General features: G+C 41.8%; 1 protein-coding gene across 1 annotated transcript in view; it reads left to right on the plus strand.

The window, feature by feature from the left end:
* Positions 1-21,155, plus strand: part of pde11a (phosphodiesterase 11a) — a 42,771-nt gene that overhangs the window by 16,282 nt on the left and 5,334 nt on the right. The window contains exons 7-18 of the mRNA XM_008306200.1: positions 825-900; positions 4,668-4,735; positions 5,123-5,215; positions 6,243-6,293; positions 9,312-9,458; positions 9,578-9,685; positions 11,926-12,035; positions 13,842-13,932; positions 19,883-19,983; positions 20,186-20,263; positions 20,364-20,427; positions 20,713-20,787. Coding sequence (XP_008304422.1) covers positions 825-900; positions 4,668-4,735; positions 5,123-5,215; positions 6,243-6,293; positions 9,312-9,458; positions 9,578-9,685; positions 11,926-12,035; positions 13,842-13,932; positions 19,883-19,983; positions 20,186-20,263; positions 20,364-20,427; positions 20,713-20,787 — 1,062 coding nt within the window. The remainder of the gene's footprint in view (positions 1-824; positions 901-4,667; positions 4,736-5,122; positions 5,216-6,242; positions 6,294-9,311; positions 9,459-9,577; positions 9,686-11,925; positions 12,036-13,841; positions 13,933-19,882; positions 19,984-20,185; positions 20,264-20,363; positions 20,428-20,712; positions 20,788-21,155) is intronic.

A 21,155-nucleotide genomic window follows, 5' to 3' on the forward strand; every position in this document is an offset into this window, starting at 1 on the left:
ACACCGAGCTCTCACAAGATCGGCGTCTGTCCTTAATGACTCACATGTGACCTTATGGACTCATCCAGGTGTGAAGAGCTCACACGGATGAAAATGGCTGCCAGTCGGTAGAGCTGATGACGCCTCTTGGAGTTAAGATTTAAAGTAAAGCCCGGTTGCCCTTGAGTTAGTGCTTTTTTATAACTAGCATTAAATCTTTTTTTATCGGCATCACATGGTGGTTCCATTATTCCACTTTGTCAGCTGTTAATTGATCTCTGTAGGGGGAAAAAGAAAAGGTTCCTTCAAACCAGGAAGCAGACTCCCAGCACAAGAAGCAAAAGTTTAACACGGTCAACCTTGAGTAACAGCGGCAGGAAAAACTCAAGTTTGTTCTCATTTCTAACACAGAAGAGCCACCAGCACGCCTTTCACTGAAATGAACGGAGACGGCAACGCGCTGTTGTTTTATATTTCCATGTAGCACTGCTCTTCCATTAGAGGGGAGGCATGTATACATAGTTAATACTCCAGTGATGAATATATTACGAGAGACCCCACAATCGCTTTAAATCTTTCAATGCTTGTGCTAATACCACACTCGAGCTTTGGAACAGGTACATTCTCTCTCGCTTTGAAGAGTGAAAACATCATTTTTAAATAAGTCTCCAATGCATCAGTGTTTAACACATTTGGATTCGTTTTTTTGTTTCTACATAAAATGAACTCTAAAATGAACAAAAGTCCTGTTTAACACCTGAAGATAAAATCAGAGTTCTAATAAAGTGTATGAAAAAGCTGTTTGATGCTAATTCATGCAGTATTTACTCTCCCATTTTTCGTAGGCAGACCAGTTCTCTGACTTCCACATCCGCTCTGTGCTTTGTGTTCCTATATGGAACAGCAACCACCAGATTATTGGTAAGTTAACCACTGGAGCTTCCCCTATGTGCACGTCCATCCATCCATCCATTATCTATACACCGCCTAATCCTCACTAGGGTTGCAGGGGGCTGGAGCGTATCCCAGCCGACTTAGGGCGAAGACAGGAGACACTCTGGACAGGTCACCAGTCTATCACAGGGCTACACTTAGAGACAGACAACCAAGCACACTCACATCCACACCTACGGACAATTTAGAATCACCAATTAACCTCAACATGTTTTTGGACCTTGTGGGAAGAAGCCGGAGAACCTGGAGAGAAGCCACGCTGCACAGGGAGAACATGCAAACTCCTTATGTGCACGTATGCTTGATTTTTTAAACTGGATTTATCATTTTTTAAAGCATTGCATAAGCTCATAAAAGTGTGTTAGAGAAGAGTAAGATAGTATGTGGACGCATGAGGCCTCGATGGTTGCACGCTTCAAAAACCAATATTAAGATAATGCTATAGCAGATTCCGAATTGGCACATTCTGGATTGGCTTTCTGCAGGATTTGTAAACCTGGCAGCAGAGATTTCTTCCCATTCAGTTACAAGAGTTCGAGTAAAGATGTTCACAGTTAGACATTCAGGTTTATCTTGCAGTTATTCCAAAAGTGGTGGATGATATGATCTGGCTTGAGTCAAGTTGGTCTAAAATACTATTTAACATGTAAGGATGTGGCATTTATACTACTTTATTACTTTCAGTAATTTCCCAGACTGGGATAAATAAAATATTTTTCTATTCTATTCTATTCTATTCTTTAACTGGAACTAATAGGTATAACCATCAAAATCCACATACTTTCGACTACGTGTTGTATTTATGATGCAGTTATGCTTTTAACGAGAGCACCACACAGCACCAGCGTTTTGCTGCATGAAGCAGATAACGGGGCAGCTTGAGCGCGCGTTCAGCTGAGACTGCATGTGTGCGATTAGATCCACGCTGCACCATCAGTCCACACTTGGAGGTGGAGTTCCCTTCTTCTGGCAGTGTGCTTTGTGTTTGTGAATCAGCCCCGGGCTAGCACCACACTGACACTCTGATAAATCATTGATCTCTCGTCTGGGTTTTGGTGCTGGATATTGCAGGGAGGAGCAATGATAGCTGCTCCGCTCGGTCCGCCGAGATCTGACGCAGGAAGCCATTAGTTTTATTCGAGTGCAAAGTGATCAGCATATCTGCTGCAGATGGTTGGTTAAGACCTGTGTGCGTCTTTGCGTAGGTGTAAGTGCATTTGTCGGGGAGGGGAGAGGGGAGAGGAAGAAGAACAGGAAGAGTGAGGGGAGAAAGAAATGCAGTGTGTGGGTGGCACCTGAGGATCTGGAGTGAAAAACCATTATACAAACAAAGCAGCAGGAGATGAAATTCTCAAGTCAAGGATACATTCAGTTAGAGAATGAATGTCTTTGTGTCATCTGCTAAGGTTACAGCCGGCTCATTCAAAACGCAACCTCCAGAAACACTGTTGTGACTATAACAATACGTGTGAGGTTTAAAGTCAAACATCAGGTGTGAATAAAATAAATATTAGCGCATTATGCAGCCGTGTGTCGTTATTATTCACTTTAATAAAAAGGTAGTGATGATTTATTTGTCAAATTTAATGAACATCCGCTCAGTTAACAAGAACATCATGATAAAATGATACAAGCCAGATAATCAGAGTTGCTTTTGATTCTCCCTGAATTGCTGAAAAAAAAAAAAAAGTCCACGAATTAGCATCACATCCGAGAAAGTTCCTAACAAGCAAAACAGAATGTCGGCGAACACCCTCAAGCCAGAGACGTTCGACTAAAACACAATTATATCCACAGTTGTAGAAACAGATTTCTGTTTGTTAGATTTTGTAGTGTGTGGAGTCAGGATTCAGCCTTCTCACCTCTCGCTTATGAATCTATTTTTTGATGTTTTGATCCATTCATTGTTGAAAAAAAGTAGAATTTTATTCATTTTTGTTGGCAGGGATTAAAATGAATGACAAAAATGAAACATGAAATACACGTTTGCATCCGTATTCACTATTTGGAGTCTGTGTTATTTGGTCCCATTCAGAGCTGTCCATCCATCCATCCATCCATCCATCCATTATCTATACACCGATTAATCCTCACGAGGGTCGCGGGGGGGCTCAAGCTGCATTTTGCTGCTAACTTTACTTAATCTGAACACTTCTTTGGTCCCTTCTCCCAAGTGCTGAACTCAAGTACAAATGTCAGGTATTTCTACCTCGAGTATTTCCATGTTCAACTAAATTATACTTTTATTCTGCTCTAACATGTTGCTATACCACAATTGACATCATCATAACCATCCATCCATACATCCATCATCTATACACCATTTAATCACTAGGATCGTGGGGGGGCTGGAGTCTATCCCAGCTGACTCAGGGTGAAGGCAGGGGACACCCTGGACAGGTCACCAGTCTATCACAGGGCTACACTTAGAGACAGACAACCAAGCACACTCACATTCACACCTACGGACAATTTAGAATCACTAATTAACCTCAACATGTTTTTGGACCTTGTGGGAGGAAGCCGGAGAACCCAGAGAGAACCCACACTGCACGGGGAGAACATGCAAACTCCACGCAGAAAGATTCCGGTGCCCCCACCGGGGCGCGAACCGGCGACCTTCTTGCTGCGAGGCAACAGTGCTACCAACTCCATTCAGCGCTGTGCTTCTTGATATTCTTCTTTATGAAAATGCTCCAGCTCTGTCAGATTTCTTACAAACTGTTTCTTATAGCTGCAAATTCCCAATCAGGTGGCGAGCTGCCACTCCACAGCGTCCACATTGCTGTCTTAAGCCAGTCGTGCCTCTTACAGACGGAGGAGATTCTAGCTTTGGGGGATGATTTCACTTCAGTTTGATGTAATTCCTCGTAGGTTAACGTGGTGCTGAGCTGGTTGCTGCTCAGGCCTGACCCGAGGCTTTGTGAAGCCCTCAGCAAAAATCTGACACCACCTCCACCACCGTGCAGTCACACAACACTGTGGGCCATCTGTGTAGAAACATTACTGGGATGTTATGGTTTTGGAAAGTGGTGTAGTTAAAGATTATTTGGGGCTCTGAGCAGCCGTTTAGTTTGCACATGCTTGGGGCCACCTATGCTGCAAATTAGCTCATTACGAAAGAAGCAATTGTAGATTCAAAAAACATCAGCCGTGGTGCTTTAAATTTCACCGTAATGAAAATTGTTCCTAGCCGCGACGCTAATCCGTTTCCAGCTATACGTTGAAATTGAAATGTCACCGTGGCAGGTTTGCTTGACCTCCTATAGATAAATGAATATGTTAATGTGTTGTGTAATTGCTTTTTAGCTTAATTCCTCCATGACAATAAAAGTCACTCTCTATCAATTAAATGTTTACGCTTTATTGTCGAAGCCTTTTCTAATTAGATGACGAGTGGATCCATCGAAACAGCTGTCAGGTAAAAAGGTTTCAGTCAAAGCATTGAGGACAATAACTGGATTTTTTAGATAGCAGTGATTGAGTTTGTCATTTTGTACAAGCATGTCTCATTAGAATAAATACAGCGTTTCATTAAGACTGCTAAGATTTTTCATACTTTGACACAACAGAGTTCGCAGCAGCATCAGAAAATTTCTAAACCTGTGAGAAAATAATGCACTTTAGTCAATAATATGTAATGTGCAGGTTTAATCCTCTTAAGCCACATTCAAACATTAGAGAGCTGCACTGCTGCGTTTTAATTGTACTAATTTATGGATTTTGTGTTGCAGGTGTCGCCCAAGTGCTGAACAGGCTCGATGGGAAACCGTTCGACGATGCGGACCAGCGTCTCTTTGAGGTATTACACCCGCTTCTGTGGGTTTTCTACATTAACCCTGTTCAGGACTTTTGGGGGCTTTTGGACCCCAGGCCATTTGGTTTAGATGACAGGTATTGTTTTTGTTTTTTTGAAGATTTATTTATTTATTTTAATATGAAAAGAGGGTCATTTGTCATGCATTTGGAACCAAAAATCAACTTATCAGAACATTTATTTAACATAGTACAAAAGTCTATAACGGATACCAACAAATATTTTGCACAGATTCTTTCTTGAGGTCCGATGGACCCCAGAAGACCGTCTACGTATGGCAACATGAAAGTCCTGAACAGGGTTACATATCTTGTTGGCATTTTGGGAACTGCTGGATCTGAGTGTTTTGTGCATTTCATCCTTTTTTCTCAGGCGTTTGTGATCTTTTGCGGACTGGGCATCAACAACACCATCATGTACGACCAGGTGAAGAAGTCTTGGGCCAAGCAGTCTGTGGCTTTAGATGTAAGAACCAGACATTTGATTTCCTGCCTGTTTGAAAATGAAAACACGCCATTTTCTTACGCGTCCTGAACAACGTCTGCTTACATTTGCGAAAACATCCCTGTGCAAACTGCTCCGGAGCGTTGACTTGAGTTGATTCTGTGCTGCTGTTTGTCATGCCCAGGCGCTCATTGTGTTTACATTAGCTTTACGCGCTCCCTCAGATGATTTTAACTAGTATGTCTACTCCTATTTATTCCTCTGCTCTGTTCGCTATAATCATATCTTTGCTTTCCCTTCTAGTCAACATATGCTCAGGGGTGACACATTTACCCAGAAGTCACAGGAAACAACAGCTGCTACATAGAAAATAGAAAGCCTCTTCCCACTTATTCTCTCTCAGGGGTCTTTTTTGTACTTGGCTCTTTTTTTTTTTTTTAGTCTCATATTTCCACAAGAACGTACGCATGCAAAAAGTGCTGATCTCTCTTTGTAGATAACCTTCTCACAAAGGTTTTATTGAAAATTAATGAGAGGCAGTGAAAAGCAATCCCTCATCTGCCCTGCAGTATGTAGCCATTCAGCACGAGTCAGCCTTTACAGTACGTCCTTAGATTACAATGGGGAGCTTTCAGGTGAATTATAGTAGTTAGCATTACTGTTTCAGAATAGGAGAAGCGGAGAACAGATAGAGACAGATCGAGCATTTAAACGAGAGACACAGAAGGAACTAATATGTAGATGCACTGCTGCTGGCGGCGCTGAATAAACATGAGCGTTTATGATCAAATAAGCAACTGCAGGTCTGTGCAAGGTATTTCTCTGAGGGAATGAGGGGAACACGGCGACGGAATCGGGGCTGACATGGCCGCTCTTGTAGACTGTTCCAGAGGCGAGTGTTAACTTCCTCATCTGGAAGAAACGCTAAAATGCACTGATACCGACGTGCAGTATTTCCCGCCGTGGCCACAGTTGCTCTTGGAGCCCTTCTGGTTAGTTTTAAGATCTGACAAATGCAGCGAGTGACACTGTGTCATTATTTTCACAGGTTCTTTCTTACCATGCCACTTGCTCCAAGACTGAAGTTGACAAATTCAAGGTAACAGATATTTCCTGTTGTTTTCATTACATTTAACTCAGTAAAACCCATTTCTTTGTTCATTAGTAGTGGGAGGCTTTTAACCCTTTATAGGGCACTCATTGAAATACTTTAAAACTTCCACCCTGGACGGTTATTGGTGGATATAAGAGCCCTTTTTTTTCCTTTTTGACTTTTTAAAAAAGTTTTAGATTTAAGCTGCAAATCAAACTCAAAGCAGTTATCATATATGATTCCTCACCCACCAAGGCTATAAAAAAATATAAATAATATGTGGATGAATTACTGTAAAATACACATTTAAAGTCAGACTTAAGGAACTAATGACCCTTTGGTCAAATCATCCCTCTGGCTCACTCGTGATTGACGTGATTTGAACTCAACACAGATAATAAAGTTACAACACAACATATTGCTGGTTTCTAATGCTTCATCCTGTAACAGCAGTGTTCACAGGACAAAATTCAGTATTGTTCTTATTCTGAACAAATGCCATGACAATGTCGATGATTGAGATTTAGGCTGGATTGAAACCTGCCGTCAAACTCCCATGATCACCTAATCCTCTAAACTCCAAGCACTTTCTGGGTGTTTTATCATTTTTCACTGCAATATAAATCTATGTAAACAGCACAACCACGACTAGAAGTAGAAATAACTTAAAACTGTCTTTAGTCGCCTTGGATCATAGAAAAAGACAAAAAATAAAGTTAAATTATTCAAATATTTATTTTACAAAAATCTGAAAAGCTGGAATGTAAAATATGTGCCCACAGGTCTTAACATCCATCCATCCATTCATCCATTATCTATACGCAGCTTAATCCTCACTAGGGTCACGGGGGGCTGGAGTCTATCCCAGCTGACTCAGGGTGAAGGCAGGGGACACCTGGACAGGTCACCAGTCTATCACAGGGCCACACTTAGAGACAGACAACCAAGCACACTCACATTCACACCTACAGACAATTTAGAATCACCAGTTAACCTCAACATGTTTCTGGACCTTGTGGGAGGAAGCTGGAGAACCCAGAGAGAAATAGAAAATGCATATCAAACAAGAGCTTGGGTCTTAAGAGGTTAATGATGCAAGTGAATGTAGTCACCAGAGCATCATCAGTAAATAATGACAACCACCATAATTGTGCACATGTTGCAGTGAAATCATTCACAGATATTGACTATTTTGTACAACAGCATGAGACAACACTCAGAGACACACCTGCCCTCAGTTTACAGGAGGCGCAGATTATTTGACCCTGAGCTTGTTTCAACACATCAGGTGCAGTTTCAGTTTAGCCGGACCGATTCTAACCACAGCAGAACCAGTCGGTGTGAAGGGAGAAAAGCTGCCACTAACTTCTGTCGTGTGTTTATTTTTGTTTTTCTTGAGCTAATAGTCTATCTGCTCCTGTCTGAGGCCTTCTGAGAAAATACATGAACAAAGAAAACAAGTGAAACCGTTGTACCCGCTTTTAAAGACTTAAATCATAAGCAGTGAAATAAGTAATAGTGAATTTTCTGACTTTACACAACAATAAAGAGTCGGTTTTGGTTCTTCGTGATCGTTTTCTCTCCTGTACTTTGTGGTTTTTTTGGTGTGGATTGCAGTTTTTTGATTTTCACGTCTGCTCTGGTGGTGCAGATCATGTGCAAAAACATCATTTCAGCATTCTCCTCGATGTAATGTCTTAATGCTGGTTCAATTAGGACATATTAAAGGAAACATTAAAGGTGCGTTTTGTTGCTGCTCAGCCCGAATATTTCACCAACTAAACTTTCTGTGATGCTTAAAATTTAACTTTACAAGAGGGAAAAAAAAAAAATTCTTGATACTTAACTCATAACGCATTTGGTTTGTTTGGTTTCCCCTTTAATTAAGACATTTTTTTTTTCTAATTAAATAACAATTTCTTATTAACTTTAATGGGAAAGAAAGAAAAAAAAAATCTATGGCAACAGAGAGGCATTATTGGCAGTCTGTCTCCTCGACTTCATTTTGAAGTTTCTCCAAACAACTGCGGCGTAAATATGGGCCGAGAATTCCCCCGTGACAATAAACTAATTGTGGCATTTGAAATGGATTACTCCAATCAATAAGCAATCATTCTCAATGCATTATTTATAAAGATGGGGAAAAAAATTTAAAATATCTACATTTTTAATTGGCATGACATTTCTGAAATATAGATATGACCTATTTTCCTGCACTTTCATGTGTTGGATATTCCCCCGTGGCCATTACCGCATTGTAGGATCCCCGCTCTGGTGTGCTTGTGTGATCTTTCAGCCCCCTCATCCAGCACCGCACTCTGCCTCCTGCCTTTTTCTCCCCCCCCCACCCACCCCACTCCCCCCTACTTTCTTTCGTAACTGCTCCACATACGGAGCCTTATTGAGTACACTTGCCTGGGATTCCACTGGAGTGCAGTGACAAACAAACCCGGCTGACATCTCGTAACCCCGCGGCTGTGAATTAGGAAAAGGAGGATACCTGCTGACCTGACGGGCAAACGTTAGAGCGGAGAGACAGGGGACGCTCTGAAACTGTAACCCAGATTTGTAGAAGGGCTTTTGAGTCGCTGGCACAAGATGCAGGTTAGAAAGCTTGAAGTGGTCACATTATAAACGCTGATTAGAGGCAGGATCCTGCTCATTAGGCCACATTAAAGATAGAAGACATGCCTCAGTGTGAATACGGCTAATTGGAAGCTCGCATGTGTTTTGTGTTTATGTTTTTGTTTGAATAACAATGCCGGGAGAAAAAATCAAAATGATGATGATTACTATTGCGCAACCACATTTGTCAATGAGCTCTGAAAGTAAACAACAGTAGAAACCTTCAGTAAAGCCCTCCTCATTAATCTTAACCCTCGCCAAATGAGGCCTCAGAGTCTTAATTAGCATGTCTTCATATTTCCATATATCATCTGAAAACGGCACGGCATCCCCTGACCTCTCCATCTTCTTCTTCTTCACACTCTCCTCTGTGTTTTTCTTCCCGCCATGATGAAACAGGCGGCTAACATTCCCCTGGTCTGCGAGCTGGGCATCGATAAGCTCTCCTTTGATGATTTCTCCCTGGATGTTGACGCCATGATCACGGCCGCCCTGAGAATGTTTATGGAGCTGGGAATGGTGCAGAAATTTAAGATCGACTACGAGGTGAGGCCACTGACGTCCCCCTCCTCCACTCTCTCCCCTTTGCTTCATATACTTGATTGAGTTTGCTCATGACGACTGCTGACCCATGTGCTCATCCCTCTGCCTGTCTTCCCCTCCAGACACTGTGCAGATGGCTGCTGACTGTCAGGAAAAACTACAGAATGGTCCTCTACCACAACTGGAGACACGCGTTCAACGTCTGCCAGTGCATGTTCGCCATGCTGACGGTAAACATCAAGACGACTGTGAATCACTGGATGTCAACAAGCCACATTAAAGCATTGATCATTAACAGCAGTACAATTAGTTGTCAGAAAAAGCTTTCTATGAGGAAGCTCCACTGATGTAAGCAGCAAAACCGATTCTTCCCTCCAAATAAACACACACACTACATAAGCATTAAAGTTTAGTGAACTCTATGAACCCAAAGCAGTTAATTTTTTCTCCTGTCACATTTTTATTGTAATATAAAGTCTTGAACAGCCATGGCTAGAAGTAGAGAGAACTCATAACATGTGTTTTCTGAAGTAAAACAAAGTTTAATGCCACAGATTATAAAAAACAATCAAAAAAGTTGAAATATTTTAATTTAATTGTACAAAACTTGAAAAAAGCTAACTCTACATAGCATAAACTTTGAGTTACTTACATTTTTTATTTGTTTCCAGTCTGGAGTTCAGCCCAGTTTAGCTAAAAAGTCCCTGAATATTTGTCATGTGACTGTTAGTCGCAACTAAGTCAGATATAGCTTCATGGTTAAACCGAGGAGTACACGTTTTTTGTTTCTTATAGAATCTAATGAGAGCAAACTGTTTATTTTTGGCTATTTTTCAAACAACACATATAGAATAAAGTAATTTCAAATCAAATCAAGTTTATTGTAATTTGCTGTACATGCACAGTAGTACAGGTAAGATGAGAGAGCGTTCCTTCAGGATCATTTAATTAGTAAGTTTTGTGGATGTCTGGGATAGACAAGACACTAAATGTAATCTGGATGAAACATCATATTTTTCAACTTACATTTACATCACCTTCCTGATGGAACTGCATGAGACACAGGATCACTTCAAGGAAAATTGAAAATCCGACAATTCTTTGGGGTTTTTTTTGCTTTGTATTTTTAAGATAACAGTCCTGTTAACCTGCCAGTGGGTTTTGGGCTTTAGAGGGTTAAGTGAACAAAACCAAAAGAACAAGAGGAGGAGGCTGGCGCTGGTGGAGCTGAGTGCTTTACAACCGTGCATTAGTACAGTATAGAAGCACTGTTACCCTATTTCTAGAACACTGCACTTTGGAAATATTGCACAATAAAACACACTGTTATGGATCACACCGGTGATCCCCAGCCCTTTGGACTCTTCACATAAAAGCAGCATCTATTTGGGGCCCGTTGTCACGTTTAACAAGGGATTCCTCCTCTAAACTTCTCAAGTGTAACAAAAAGCAAAGATGTCAGGAAAGCTTTTTGTGCAGCTTATGCACTGATGCATCATCAGTAGCAACCAGCAGCAGAACCGATGCCTTTACTTGTAACCATGAAGCTCATGATGCTTCTTTTGCACGAAGGACTTTTGCACTTTTTCGTTTGCCTGTAAAATAAATATTAGTGATATTTGTTCCGTCCCTGGAGCTACAGCAAATGGAGCTGATGTGAGGAGATCAGAGTAAAAGTGAGAGGTGGTCTCAGGTTGCTGTACACCTGCATAAACGTGACTGAATGTTATTGGTCGACTGGGCAGCCAGTGATCTTCAGATTAGTCCATTTCTGGTGCATTTCACTTAGATACAACAGCTCACTTTGTTGAAATCGCTGAGATGTAAATCGCGACTCATTGTTTTACGAAACTGTACAAACAAGCAGTTCTGCGCGGAGATGTTTGTTTGTACAGAGACCCTCCCCAAGAGAACGGCTTCATGCGGCTCCAGCAGGCCTTTACTTTATCAGGTCCTTGGGGGGGGCAACACACTCTCACACACATTCACACACTGACAGGCGCACAAGCTCTTACACAAACACCCCGGTGTAGTTCATTTAATCAAGCGCAGCATTAATGCGTGGTGTCCCATCTGAATTGATTATTGGCAGAGGGAAATGAAATAGTAGTGTGTAAGCTGTTCTGGGCCCCTCCACTCTTCTGCCATGTGTTTTAATGAGTGGGCTGAGGGCCCTGCTATCTTTGCTGCTATCCCCACAATGACCTATAGTGACTCACTCAGCACATGGCCTCCAGAACCCATTCATCCAAGCCATAAATCTCGCTGTGTGGCTGTGTTCCTGCGGTCCCACTGGCATTTCAGGAAGATACAGTTTTTTTTTTTTCTTTTAGGATGCTGCTGCTGGAGTGTTTTTCCATTTTTATTCAATGTACTCCTTGCAGCTTCACAGAATAATAAGAGCTGCAGCGCCCGTGCTCGTATATTGTGTATGTATTCTCATTTGCCTCCTCTCCTCTGTGCCAATCAGACGGCGGGTTTCCAGGAGACTCTGACAGAGGTGGAGATCTTAGCGCTCATTGTAGGTTGCGTGTGCCACGACTTGGACCACAGGGGCACCAACAACGCTTTTCAGGCAAAGTAAGTGTTCTCCCGCGTTCTCTTTCCGCCGCTGCCAAACGCACACATCAACGCCGCCTCCTCCACACTGTTTATAGTGTGTTTTTTTTTCCCATCTGCAGCAGTCTGCAGCAGTCCAGCCCAGATCAGCAAGAGTCAAGTGGGAAGTTGTTTAAGGCTTATATAAGAGTCTGCTTAACGAAGAGACTGTAAACATTGCTGACTCGGAGCGCGTTTAGTTCACTGGGTAAAGTTACTATTAAATTACTTGAAGGCAGTGTTTTCCCGTCCTCGCCAAGGTTTTTATAGTAACATGAATCTGAAAATGAAGATTGGAAAAAAAGACATCATTGTGAGCTGAATTAAAAAAACTTAACGAGAAAAACATCATGCAAATTAGGGGAACATGTTAATTAGCTTTTTGTGTGAGTCTGAAATGATTCTGGCCCCTTTAAACGTTTTTTATTGAGATGGTTCCATCGCAGCTGACTGACATGTTTGGTCTTCATGAGCAGCTGTGGAGCTCTTGAAATCCAAGTACTGCAAGTTCAATCATTGTTGTTTTGTGTTTGTTTCAGTTTATGTTCATTATTTGGGGCCTAATGGTCTGGAAATCTGAATGACTGTTACATTGGCCCAGTTGGTTTAGAATGACAAAGGGGAAGGAGCAGATTTTCTCAATTCACACATGAACAAAAAAGTAGAGACTCCTTCATTTCATTTATTGGCTGTGGCAGTGTGCTACATCTCTACCAGTGGCTGTTTCCCCTTTATAGCCTGTAACTTTGACTGTATTGGGTAAAAACCATCACACATACAAAACACTTTTTATATGAGATCCTGTCATGTCGTAATATCGCTCCCTCTCCAATAAAAGTTGCAGAAAGAAAGAATGAGCACTAATTTTGTTGTTTTGGCATTTACTCTAGCGCATTGGATTTTGAATTTAAAGAATAAACATCATAATTTTATTTAAGGGTGTTTAGTCCCCCAACAAAGGACTTCTATAGTTTTCTGTAAAGGCCCACCATATTCAAAAGCCACGTAAACATGAGCCTAAATAAATGAATTCATTACCGGGGACTACCTGCGACTCAAAGACATCAGCAGACCAGCAGACATCTTCATGTCTTGATTGTTTTTAGCAAGTAGTGAGCGTGTTCAGAGGGACTGAGGTCATGTGACTGAGTTGGACAATCCACACTGTTGATTGATTGTCTAAATATTGTGAGGCTTTGCATGGAAATGGTAACAAATCCTGTTCACCCAGTATGGCTGTGTGCGCAGTCTCAATACCCCTCTAAAGCTACACGTCAACACTTCATGATCCATGCTGCAGTTCATATCCAGTGTGCATATTAGTAAATACTAGTAATACTAAAGTTACAATGGAAACTATGTAAGATACAAGCTAAAAAGGAATATTTGTAAAACCCAGATAAATCGTCAACACTAAAACCTGCACGTGAGTTGATTTTTACTGTAGAAATAACAGATAGACTTCAAATATTTCAATGGAATATACCCTAATAAAGAGCCTAGACCTGCCTTTAGTAAAAGACAGTCACCTTTAATAAGTATTTTTATATACATTGAATGATGAGCGTATTAAATGTTAAACATTTCAGTTTCAGCCACAGTTCAGCTTATGACTCTCAAGCGTCTCCTATTATTGAGCCATAAGGCAGCGACGGAGTGTAGAGGGAACTGCTGAGGGAATCGCAACACAGGCAAGAGCAGACTTTGTTTCTCAGCACGTGTTGAATCCTGATTATATTATCCTTCTTTGTGTGTGTGTGTGTGTGTGTGTGTGTGTGTGTGTTGCAGGACGGGTTCAGCTCTTGCTCTTCTTTATGGGACCTCTGCTACACTGGAGCACCACCACTTCAACCACGCTGTTATGATCCTGCAGAGCGAGGTGCGCTATGTCTTAATATCTGCTGCAATGCAGTTACCATACAGTGTTCTGCTAATGCCTACCGCCGAATGTTGTATTTGTGCAATATGTTTCATATTAAGGGATTTCCAGCGCTATTTACAACCAAGTTCTCAAACCTTTAATACTCCTTCCTCTTGGAGAGACGTCATATTTTTTAAAGTTTATGGTGTTTTCTCTGCTGTGTCTCGTAAGTTTTTTATCATTGATTTTACAACTGAGCTTCCTTTTTTATGAATAAATGACCAAAAGATGCAAATGCAGCTACCTCGTGCATATATAGGTAGGACTAGTTGAAACTAATGCGGTCTGATACAAGAGCAACATTATGCAGAGAAGGATTTGTGTTATTTATCCTGCTCTCAATGATATTCATGGTATGGACAAAATAGCAGAAACACCTCTCAGAAATACAGTACAGCCTCCAAAAGGACTTTTTTTCCCAGCAAAATCTCAACATTAGAGCTTTTCTGAAGGTTCATGAATTGCTGGACTGTTGTACAGGACTGCACAAGCTTCAACCGAATGTACATAAAAATTCGCAACTAAATGTGCATTAAATTCATGTAAGTGTTCACAGCACTGGCAGTCTGCAAACACTCTCCATGATATAGATCTCTTCCACAGCAGACATTGTGAATGTCATAGCAGCAAAAGCACGTGTGAAACTAATTTCGTTATCGATGCCTCGCGTGTCCCATGACACGTACTGATGCAGCATGCACAGTAGCAGGCACCTGGAAGCAGCTCGCCTAAATGCAATGCAGTCACTTTAGTAACATCTGTGCTTTCCCTGCTGTAACGTACGAAAACGTCTGCTACGAAAAAAACTCCCTATTAGTCTTTAAATTAACTTAAAGGAATAGTTTGACAGATTGGAAAAGGCAGCCGCATGTTTCCTTGCCGTAGTGAACCTGAAACCGCTCTCATGTTTGTACTCTCATTACAAAGTTGCACCCAGCAGACAGTTAACACGTCATCCTGAAACAAGCAAATGTTTCCAGTTGTTTACAGTGAGAGCACCACATATTTACTCTATGCTTCAAACACCAGCAGCAACACAAGGTGCTGAGTAGGGCTGGAACTAACGATTACCTTCAACGTCACTGAATCTGTTGCAATGAATCGATCGGTTGTTTAGGCGGAAAATAGTGAGAAATGTCCATCAGTGGTTTGCAAAGCGCTTGAATGTCTGGTTTTATCCACAGCCAAAGATATTCAGGCTACTGTCATACAGAAAGAAAGAATCCAGAAAATAGTAAAATTTAAGAAGGTGGAATCAGAGACCTTTTCCATCCATCCATTATCTATACACCGCTTAATCCTCACTAGGGTCATGGGGGAGCTGGAGCCTATCCCAGCCAACTTAGGGCGAAGGCAGGGGACACCCTGGACAGGTCACCAGTCTATCACAGGGCTACACTTAGAGACAGACAACCAAGCACACACACATTCACACCTACGGACAATTTAGAATCACCAATTAACCTCTACATGTTTTTGGACCTTGTGGGAGGAAGCCGGAGAACCCGGAGAGAACCCACGCTGCACGGGGAGAACATGCAAACTCCACGCAGAAAGATTCCGGTGCCCCCACCGGGACGCGAACCGGCAACCTTCTTGCTGCGAGGCAACAGTGCTACCAACTGTGCCACCCTGCAGCCCTAGAGACCTTTTGTTCTTAAAAAAAAAAAAATTCAAACTTACTAATCAATCATCAGATTAACTGAACAGCTGACAACTAAACAACTAATCGATTAACCGTTAACCGCACTAAGTGGTGCATGCTTAGTTTTCTGTTTTGTTTGCGTAGAACTGAAATAAGTTCAAATTTGTTCAACAAATACAACACAGACCAACCTGAGCTCTTGAACTATAGTAGTCAGTGAGATGTTTCCTCATTCACAACATCTGGATAAGTCCATCTTCACAGTTATCCAGAGCAAGTCCTCTACTCAACATGTTCACTTTCAGTAACTCTTGGTTGCACAAACCACCTTCAAAATTAGGTGCTTCCAACATATTACTTGAGCGGATATGCCATAATAAAGCATCTCAGCTGCACCTCTAAAGTGCTCCAAGCATCTGCAAGAAAAACAAAAAATTTGATAGACACGTCGCTTAGCTTAGCTTAGCACGAAGACTGGAAACAAACAACTAGTTTTTTGTTCAAAGGTAACACAAAAAGTGCTTGAGAAAAGGGGGGATTGCACCATTTCTTGAAGTGCTTTCCTGCTATCTTGTCATCATCACAAGGGTGGAACTGAATCACTAAAAATATCCGCACAAAGACAGACAATCTGTGTCGTAGTGTTTCCAGTGAGAGTGCTATTGATCTTCACATCTAAATGTCAGCAAGAAAGCAAATAAGCACATTTCCCCAAAGTATTCCTTTAAAGTCATGTGACCATTGTACCATGACTACACTCTTGACGAGGCAAAACGAGTACACTTCTTACTGTATCTCTCACTTTATTTTTAAGCCATCTAAAATACTAAAACAAAAAAACCAAACTGCTAAAGGCCAGTTTCCATTAGAAAAAATTAGTGAGTTTGTGCTCACAACGCTTGAAGGCAGCCATGTGGTGCCTCGGTATCTGATACATGCGAGCGAGTAAACCAATAGCTCGTTGCTGCCCTCAAATCAATGTAATTACAGAGATGATAGATTCGGTGGTAATTGGTAGAGAGAGACATTTTACCAGGTGACTGGGTTTCACGAAGTTGTAATTGAAGGCGTTTTGAGGGAGCAGCTGAGACGAGGCTTAGCAGTAGTCGGTTTCAGTGGCTTCATTATCGCCGTGCTGACAACACAGTAAGCTGACAAATGTTTGCTTGGAATATCATAATGGCGTGTGTTGATACTGGGGTTGAACCGCCACCGTCGTCCTCGCTTCATTAGCATATAAATGAATAGTGTGCCTAATTCGAGAAGAAGAGGAGGCTCACGATTTAAATCCGCCAGGCAAACCATTAATAAAAGTGTAAACTTTTAAACGTGGCTCGCCTCCTTTGTATCTCTCCGTTTCCTCCCAGTCGTTCTCGCCGCCTGTTTGACTCGCCTCCCTCCTTCTTCTTCTTCTTCTTCTTCTTCTTCTGCTCCAGTTGTGACAGAATGAGAGACGTCCTTTGTGCTTCTGCTGTTACGTGGTTCAATATTTCATGGGAAACCATGAGCTGATGGAGGGAGTGTTGGCGCCATTTTTAGCCTTCTCTGTGTTTTGAAGGGGGAAATATGTGTGGAGGTTATACAGTTTTTAAGATCTTTGCTAATTTCCAAACCATCTTTGAGAGGAGAGTGCCTAAGTGGTGAATGAATGTATAATACATGCTGAAGGCGGTGGGGGAGGCCCGCTTTAATGATGACGTGAGATGTGTTGCTTACTTATTAAGAGGTGCTGGCGAGCTGCTGGCTCTCCTCCTCCACTGCTCTGATCTGTTCAGCTGTATTATAACAATGTCATCGCAGGAAAAGCAAAATCTCTAACAGATGGAGCGTTGAACGGCTGTCTTTATATCAGGGGATGCAGTGGCGGTCTGTGCATTTTACTCCTGGGCCTTCAGTGGCGTCCTACCTGAATCAAAACACCTCTTAGCACCGTCATTATGATGCCACGGCTACAGAAACCATCAGTACTATGCAGAAAGGCAGTATAGCAGGACGTTGCATTGCAGACGGCGAGAATGAGCATCAATATCAACCCAATAAAATGACAAAAAAATATATTTTACTCACCAAAATCTGTGATTATTTGAACACAAACTCCATCCTCCTTTCTTTCATCATAAAGAGTTCAATCACTCAGTTGAGCAGGCAATGTGTGTGTTTCACTTCCAACAATAAGTCTTGTTCTATCTCCATGGAGGCTAATGCTGAAAGTGGTGTTTCTGGCATAAGTTTTAAGTCGCTTTAAGGTTGAGAATGTCTGCTTGGTTAACTTTTAAAAAAAGCAATACTTTTACGATAAAGTTTTTGCTTGTGTAGGTCGTTACAGATACAAATCGCTAGCTTTGGCTGAGCTCTCTGACCATCCAATCAGAGGACGTGAAAGTGCTGATGTCATCGTAAGCCAGCTAGCTGGACCTGGGACCACCAACTCTAAATCTGATTGGTTAATTCAACAGTTTCATAGCAATGCATTTTTAGCTACAGGTGCCTACACTTTTGATTGTGAAGGCCTCAGGGAAGATTTCTGTGACCCTGGCAACACATGATGGCTGAAATATGATTGGACAAAAGCTGCAATATAAACATATAATAGAGCATTGGGAATAATGTAAAAAGAATAATGGGAAAATATTCCAATGTAAGTCAGTGATTTTGATTGGGCCAGCAGAGAAGACCTTCCTGTCCCTGACGACCCACCACTGAGTGGATGAAACATGGCTTTCCCATAGACGGACAATTTAAAAAAGGATTGTGCTTGCAGCCGTCAATGTAGACTCAAACCTCTAGACTCAAACTAAATTCTCCACTTGGTCCCTGCCTCCTTCAGGAAGAAGACTCTCTCTGTGATTGTGATTAACAGCTAGCAGCAAAGAGAGTTAACACATCAGCTCTAACTTTCTGTTCAGGGGAATCATTTTACATGTAAATATTGCCAAATTCACAGGTAGACCTTGTTTTTAACTCGTGTGTTTGGTGAGTTTGTCAGTTGTAAAATCTGAATTCTGATTTTAATTCAAGTGGTATAACTTCAAGAAAATTATCTGACGTCACGCAGCTGTTTGTTTGTCACAGACGGCTCACAGCAGCTATTTCCACTCTTTAAAAAGGAAAAGCAGAAAGTAGCAGACCTGCCACTGATGCTACTTTTTTGCCATTGAGTAAATCTGTGAAGGCATTATATTAAGCATAAATTTCACACCCAGTTGCCAAACAGTAATGTAGGACGCTATCGTAAATAAATAGCGATTTTGCCCACAGCTCTGATATCGTTCACCGTCAAACTCTTATAACTTACTGGGATATTTGATCAGAACAGAGCCGCCATTAACGCTGCCAGTAGCACTCGTGTGTGTCCGACTTAAAATGTCTGCTTTGAAAAAAGGCCTGTAAACTAAAAGTAGAGCCAACTCTGTGAAGCCTCGTGTTATGAAGGCGGCAGCAGGAATGTCTGTGACTAAAGCAGCAGGAGTTACTCAGCTCAACTTAACCTCAACTGCTTCTCTCAAGTGATGGTGGCGAGAATTCAAGATGGTGGACTCGCTGTTGTTTGGATTTGTCTGGCCTGAAAAATACTTAATCGCAACATGAAGATAAGAAGAATTTACAGCATATTTTAAAGTTTCCTTTCAGAATAGATTACTAGTTTCCAAAGCTTGACAGTTTGACTGAGTTGCCATTGTTTTTATTACATTAATATTACATTTTTTTAAATTTGTTTTTTGGCTTTGAATCATTGACAAAAAAAAAATCCTACATGTGGTCAGCAGTTCAGAGGTCTGGATCCGGACTATAATTTACTCTGCGTATGCACAAAACTCTTTAACAAAGATGAAAATAGCCTCCTTTGTCCCTGCGATACATCTCAAGTGCTTATTTTGACATGGAAATAATGAGCGTGCTGTAACGTCGTCCTTTAGAGGAGCTATTTATCAGTTATTGTAACTTTGTGTGGAGCCGTGAGCCTGGATTATCTGAAGCTATAAGATATTTGTGAATAAAATCTGACTGTATTTTATCTTGGTTTAACTGAAAATAAATGCACGAACGACACATTTTAAGTAATGACTTGTCTTAAAAGATTTCATGCCAGCATCTTGTCAGCTGCATGTCAAACAGCACTCACTTCACCTGTTACTTACCCCAAACAGAGCTACGTAACAGGTATTACAAAAGCCTGCGTGGTACATGTAATCAATAATTCATGCAGGAACTGTGGTCCCATATGTTGCCTGTATCACGTTATCTCTGTATGTGTCTCCACAGGGTCACAATATCTTCTCCAACCTCTCGTCCACAGAGTACAGCGACCTCATGCAGCTGTTGAAACAGTCCATCCTGGCCACGGACCTCACTCTTTACTTTGAGTATGTAACGCGCTGCTTATTAAACTGTGCGAGGTGTCCACAGTGTCCAGAGCTCTGACACGTTTTTACAATCAAGCTCCCTGATAGCTCTCTGGATACTGTTTACTGTGGGTTTGTTGGCTTCCTTTAGGTTTTACCGCCCCCTTGTGGATTTAATGCAACTTACACCAGCATGTAAAGATTTCCCCTGTTTTCCCTTCAGGAACAGAAACATGTTCTTCGAGCTGGTCAGCAAAGGAGAGTACAACTGGAACGTGAAGGGTCACAGAGACATGTGCAGGTAGTGGCGTGTGTGTCTTTGGAAGTGGGTGGCATGGAATGTATGTGAGCTTGAATATGATGAATATTATTAGCACTATATAAATCTGTCTTCTTCTCAGATCCATGATGATGACGGCATGTGACCTCGGTGCTGTGACTAAGCCCTGGGAAATATCCCGCAAGGTGACAGAAACACTCTCATGTAAATCATATAAGTAGAGAAATCTGTGGATGTATTTCGAAAAAGCAGAGAGGAATAAACCGATTTGTTGATCGTTTAAGCCATTTTCATGCAAAACTGCCAAAGATTTTCTTGCTACAGCTTCAAAGTTGTGAGGATTTCCTGCTCTACCCTGATTGAAATCCACAAATTTTATCAATGAAACTGTCACCCGAGAAGATAACTCGGAGACTGACTGAATATCCACAAACGTTGCTGCCCTCTGCAAACCTCTTCTCCCTCTTCAGGTGGCAGAGCTGGTGACGAGCGAGTTCTTCGAGCAGGGCGACAGAGAAAGATTGGAGCTGAAGCTCACGCCCTCGGTGAGTAAATCAAACAGCCTCTGGTTTTGTGCTTTTTGCAGTTTCTCTCACCTCCGCGACCTCCGAGCGCTGACGATGCCGAAGATATATTTTCTAAAACACACTGACTGTTGAGGAAACATGAGAGCTGGTGTCTCACGGCGTGGACAAAAGTGTGTGGTCAGCTTGACCGCTCCGCTGCCTCGCTGCTGTGCCAAGAGCAAAGCGTGGACAGTCATTCTTAAAGAAAACCCCTTCTGCGATGGATTCAGAGCAAACACTGACCTTTCTATTCTCTCAGCTCCACACACACACAGACTATTTTGGTATGTTGGCGCTTTGGCTTGCCTTGAATTGCTGAGAGTCAAGAAAATACTTTTTTTTCTCTA

Source organism: Stegastes partitus, unplaced genomic scaffold (assembly GCF_000690725.1).
Source record: "Stegastes partitus isolate 25-593 unplaced genomic scaffold, Stegastes_partitus-1.0.2 Scaffold3629, whole genome shotgun sequence".
Lineage (NCBI taxonomy): Eukaryota > Metazoa > Chordata > Actinopteri > Pomacentridae > Stegastes > Stegastes partitus.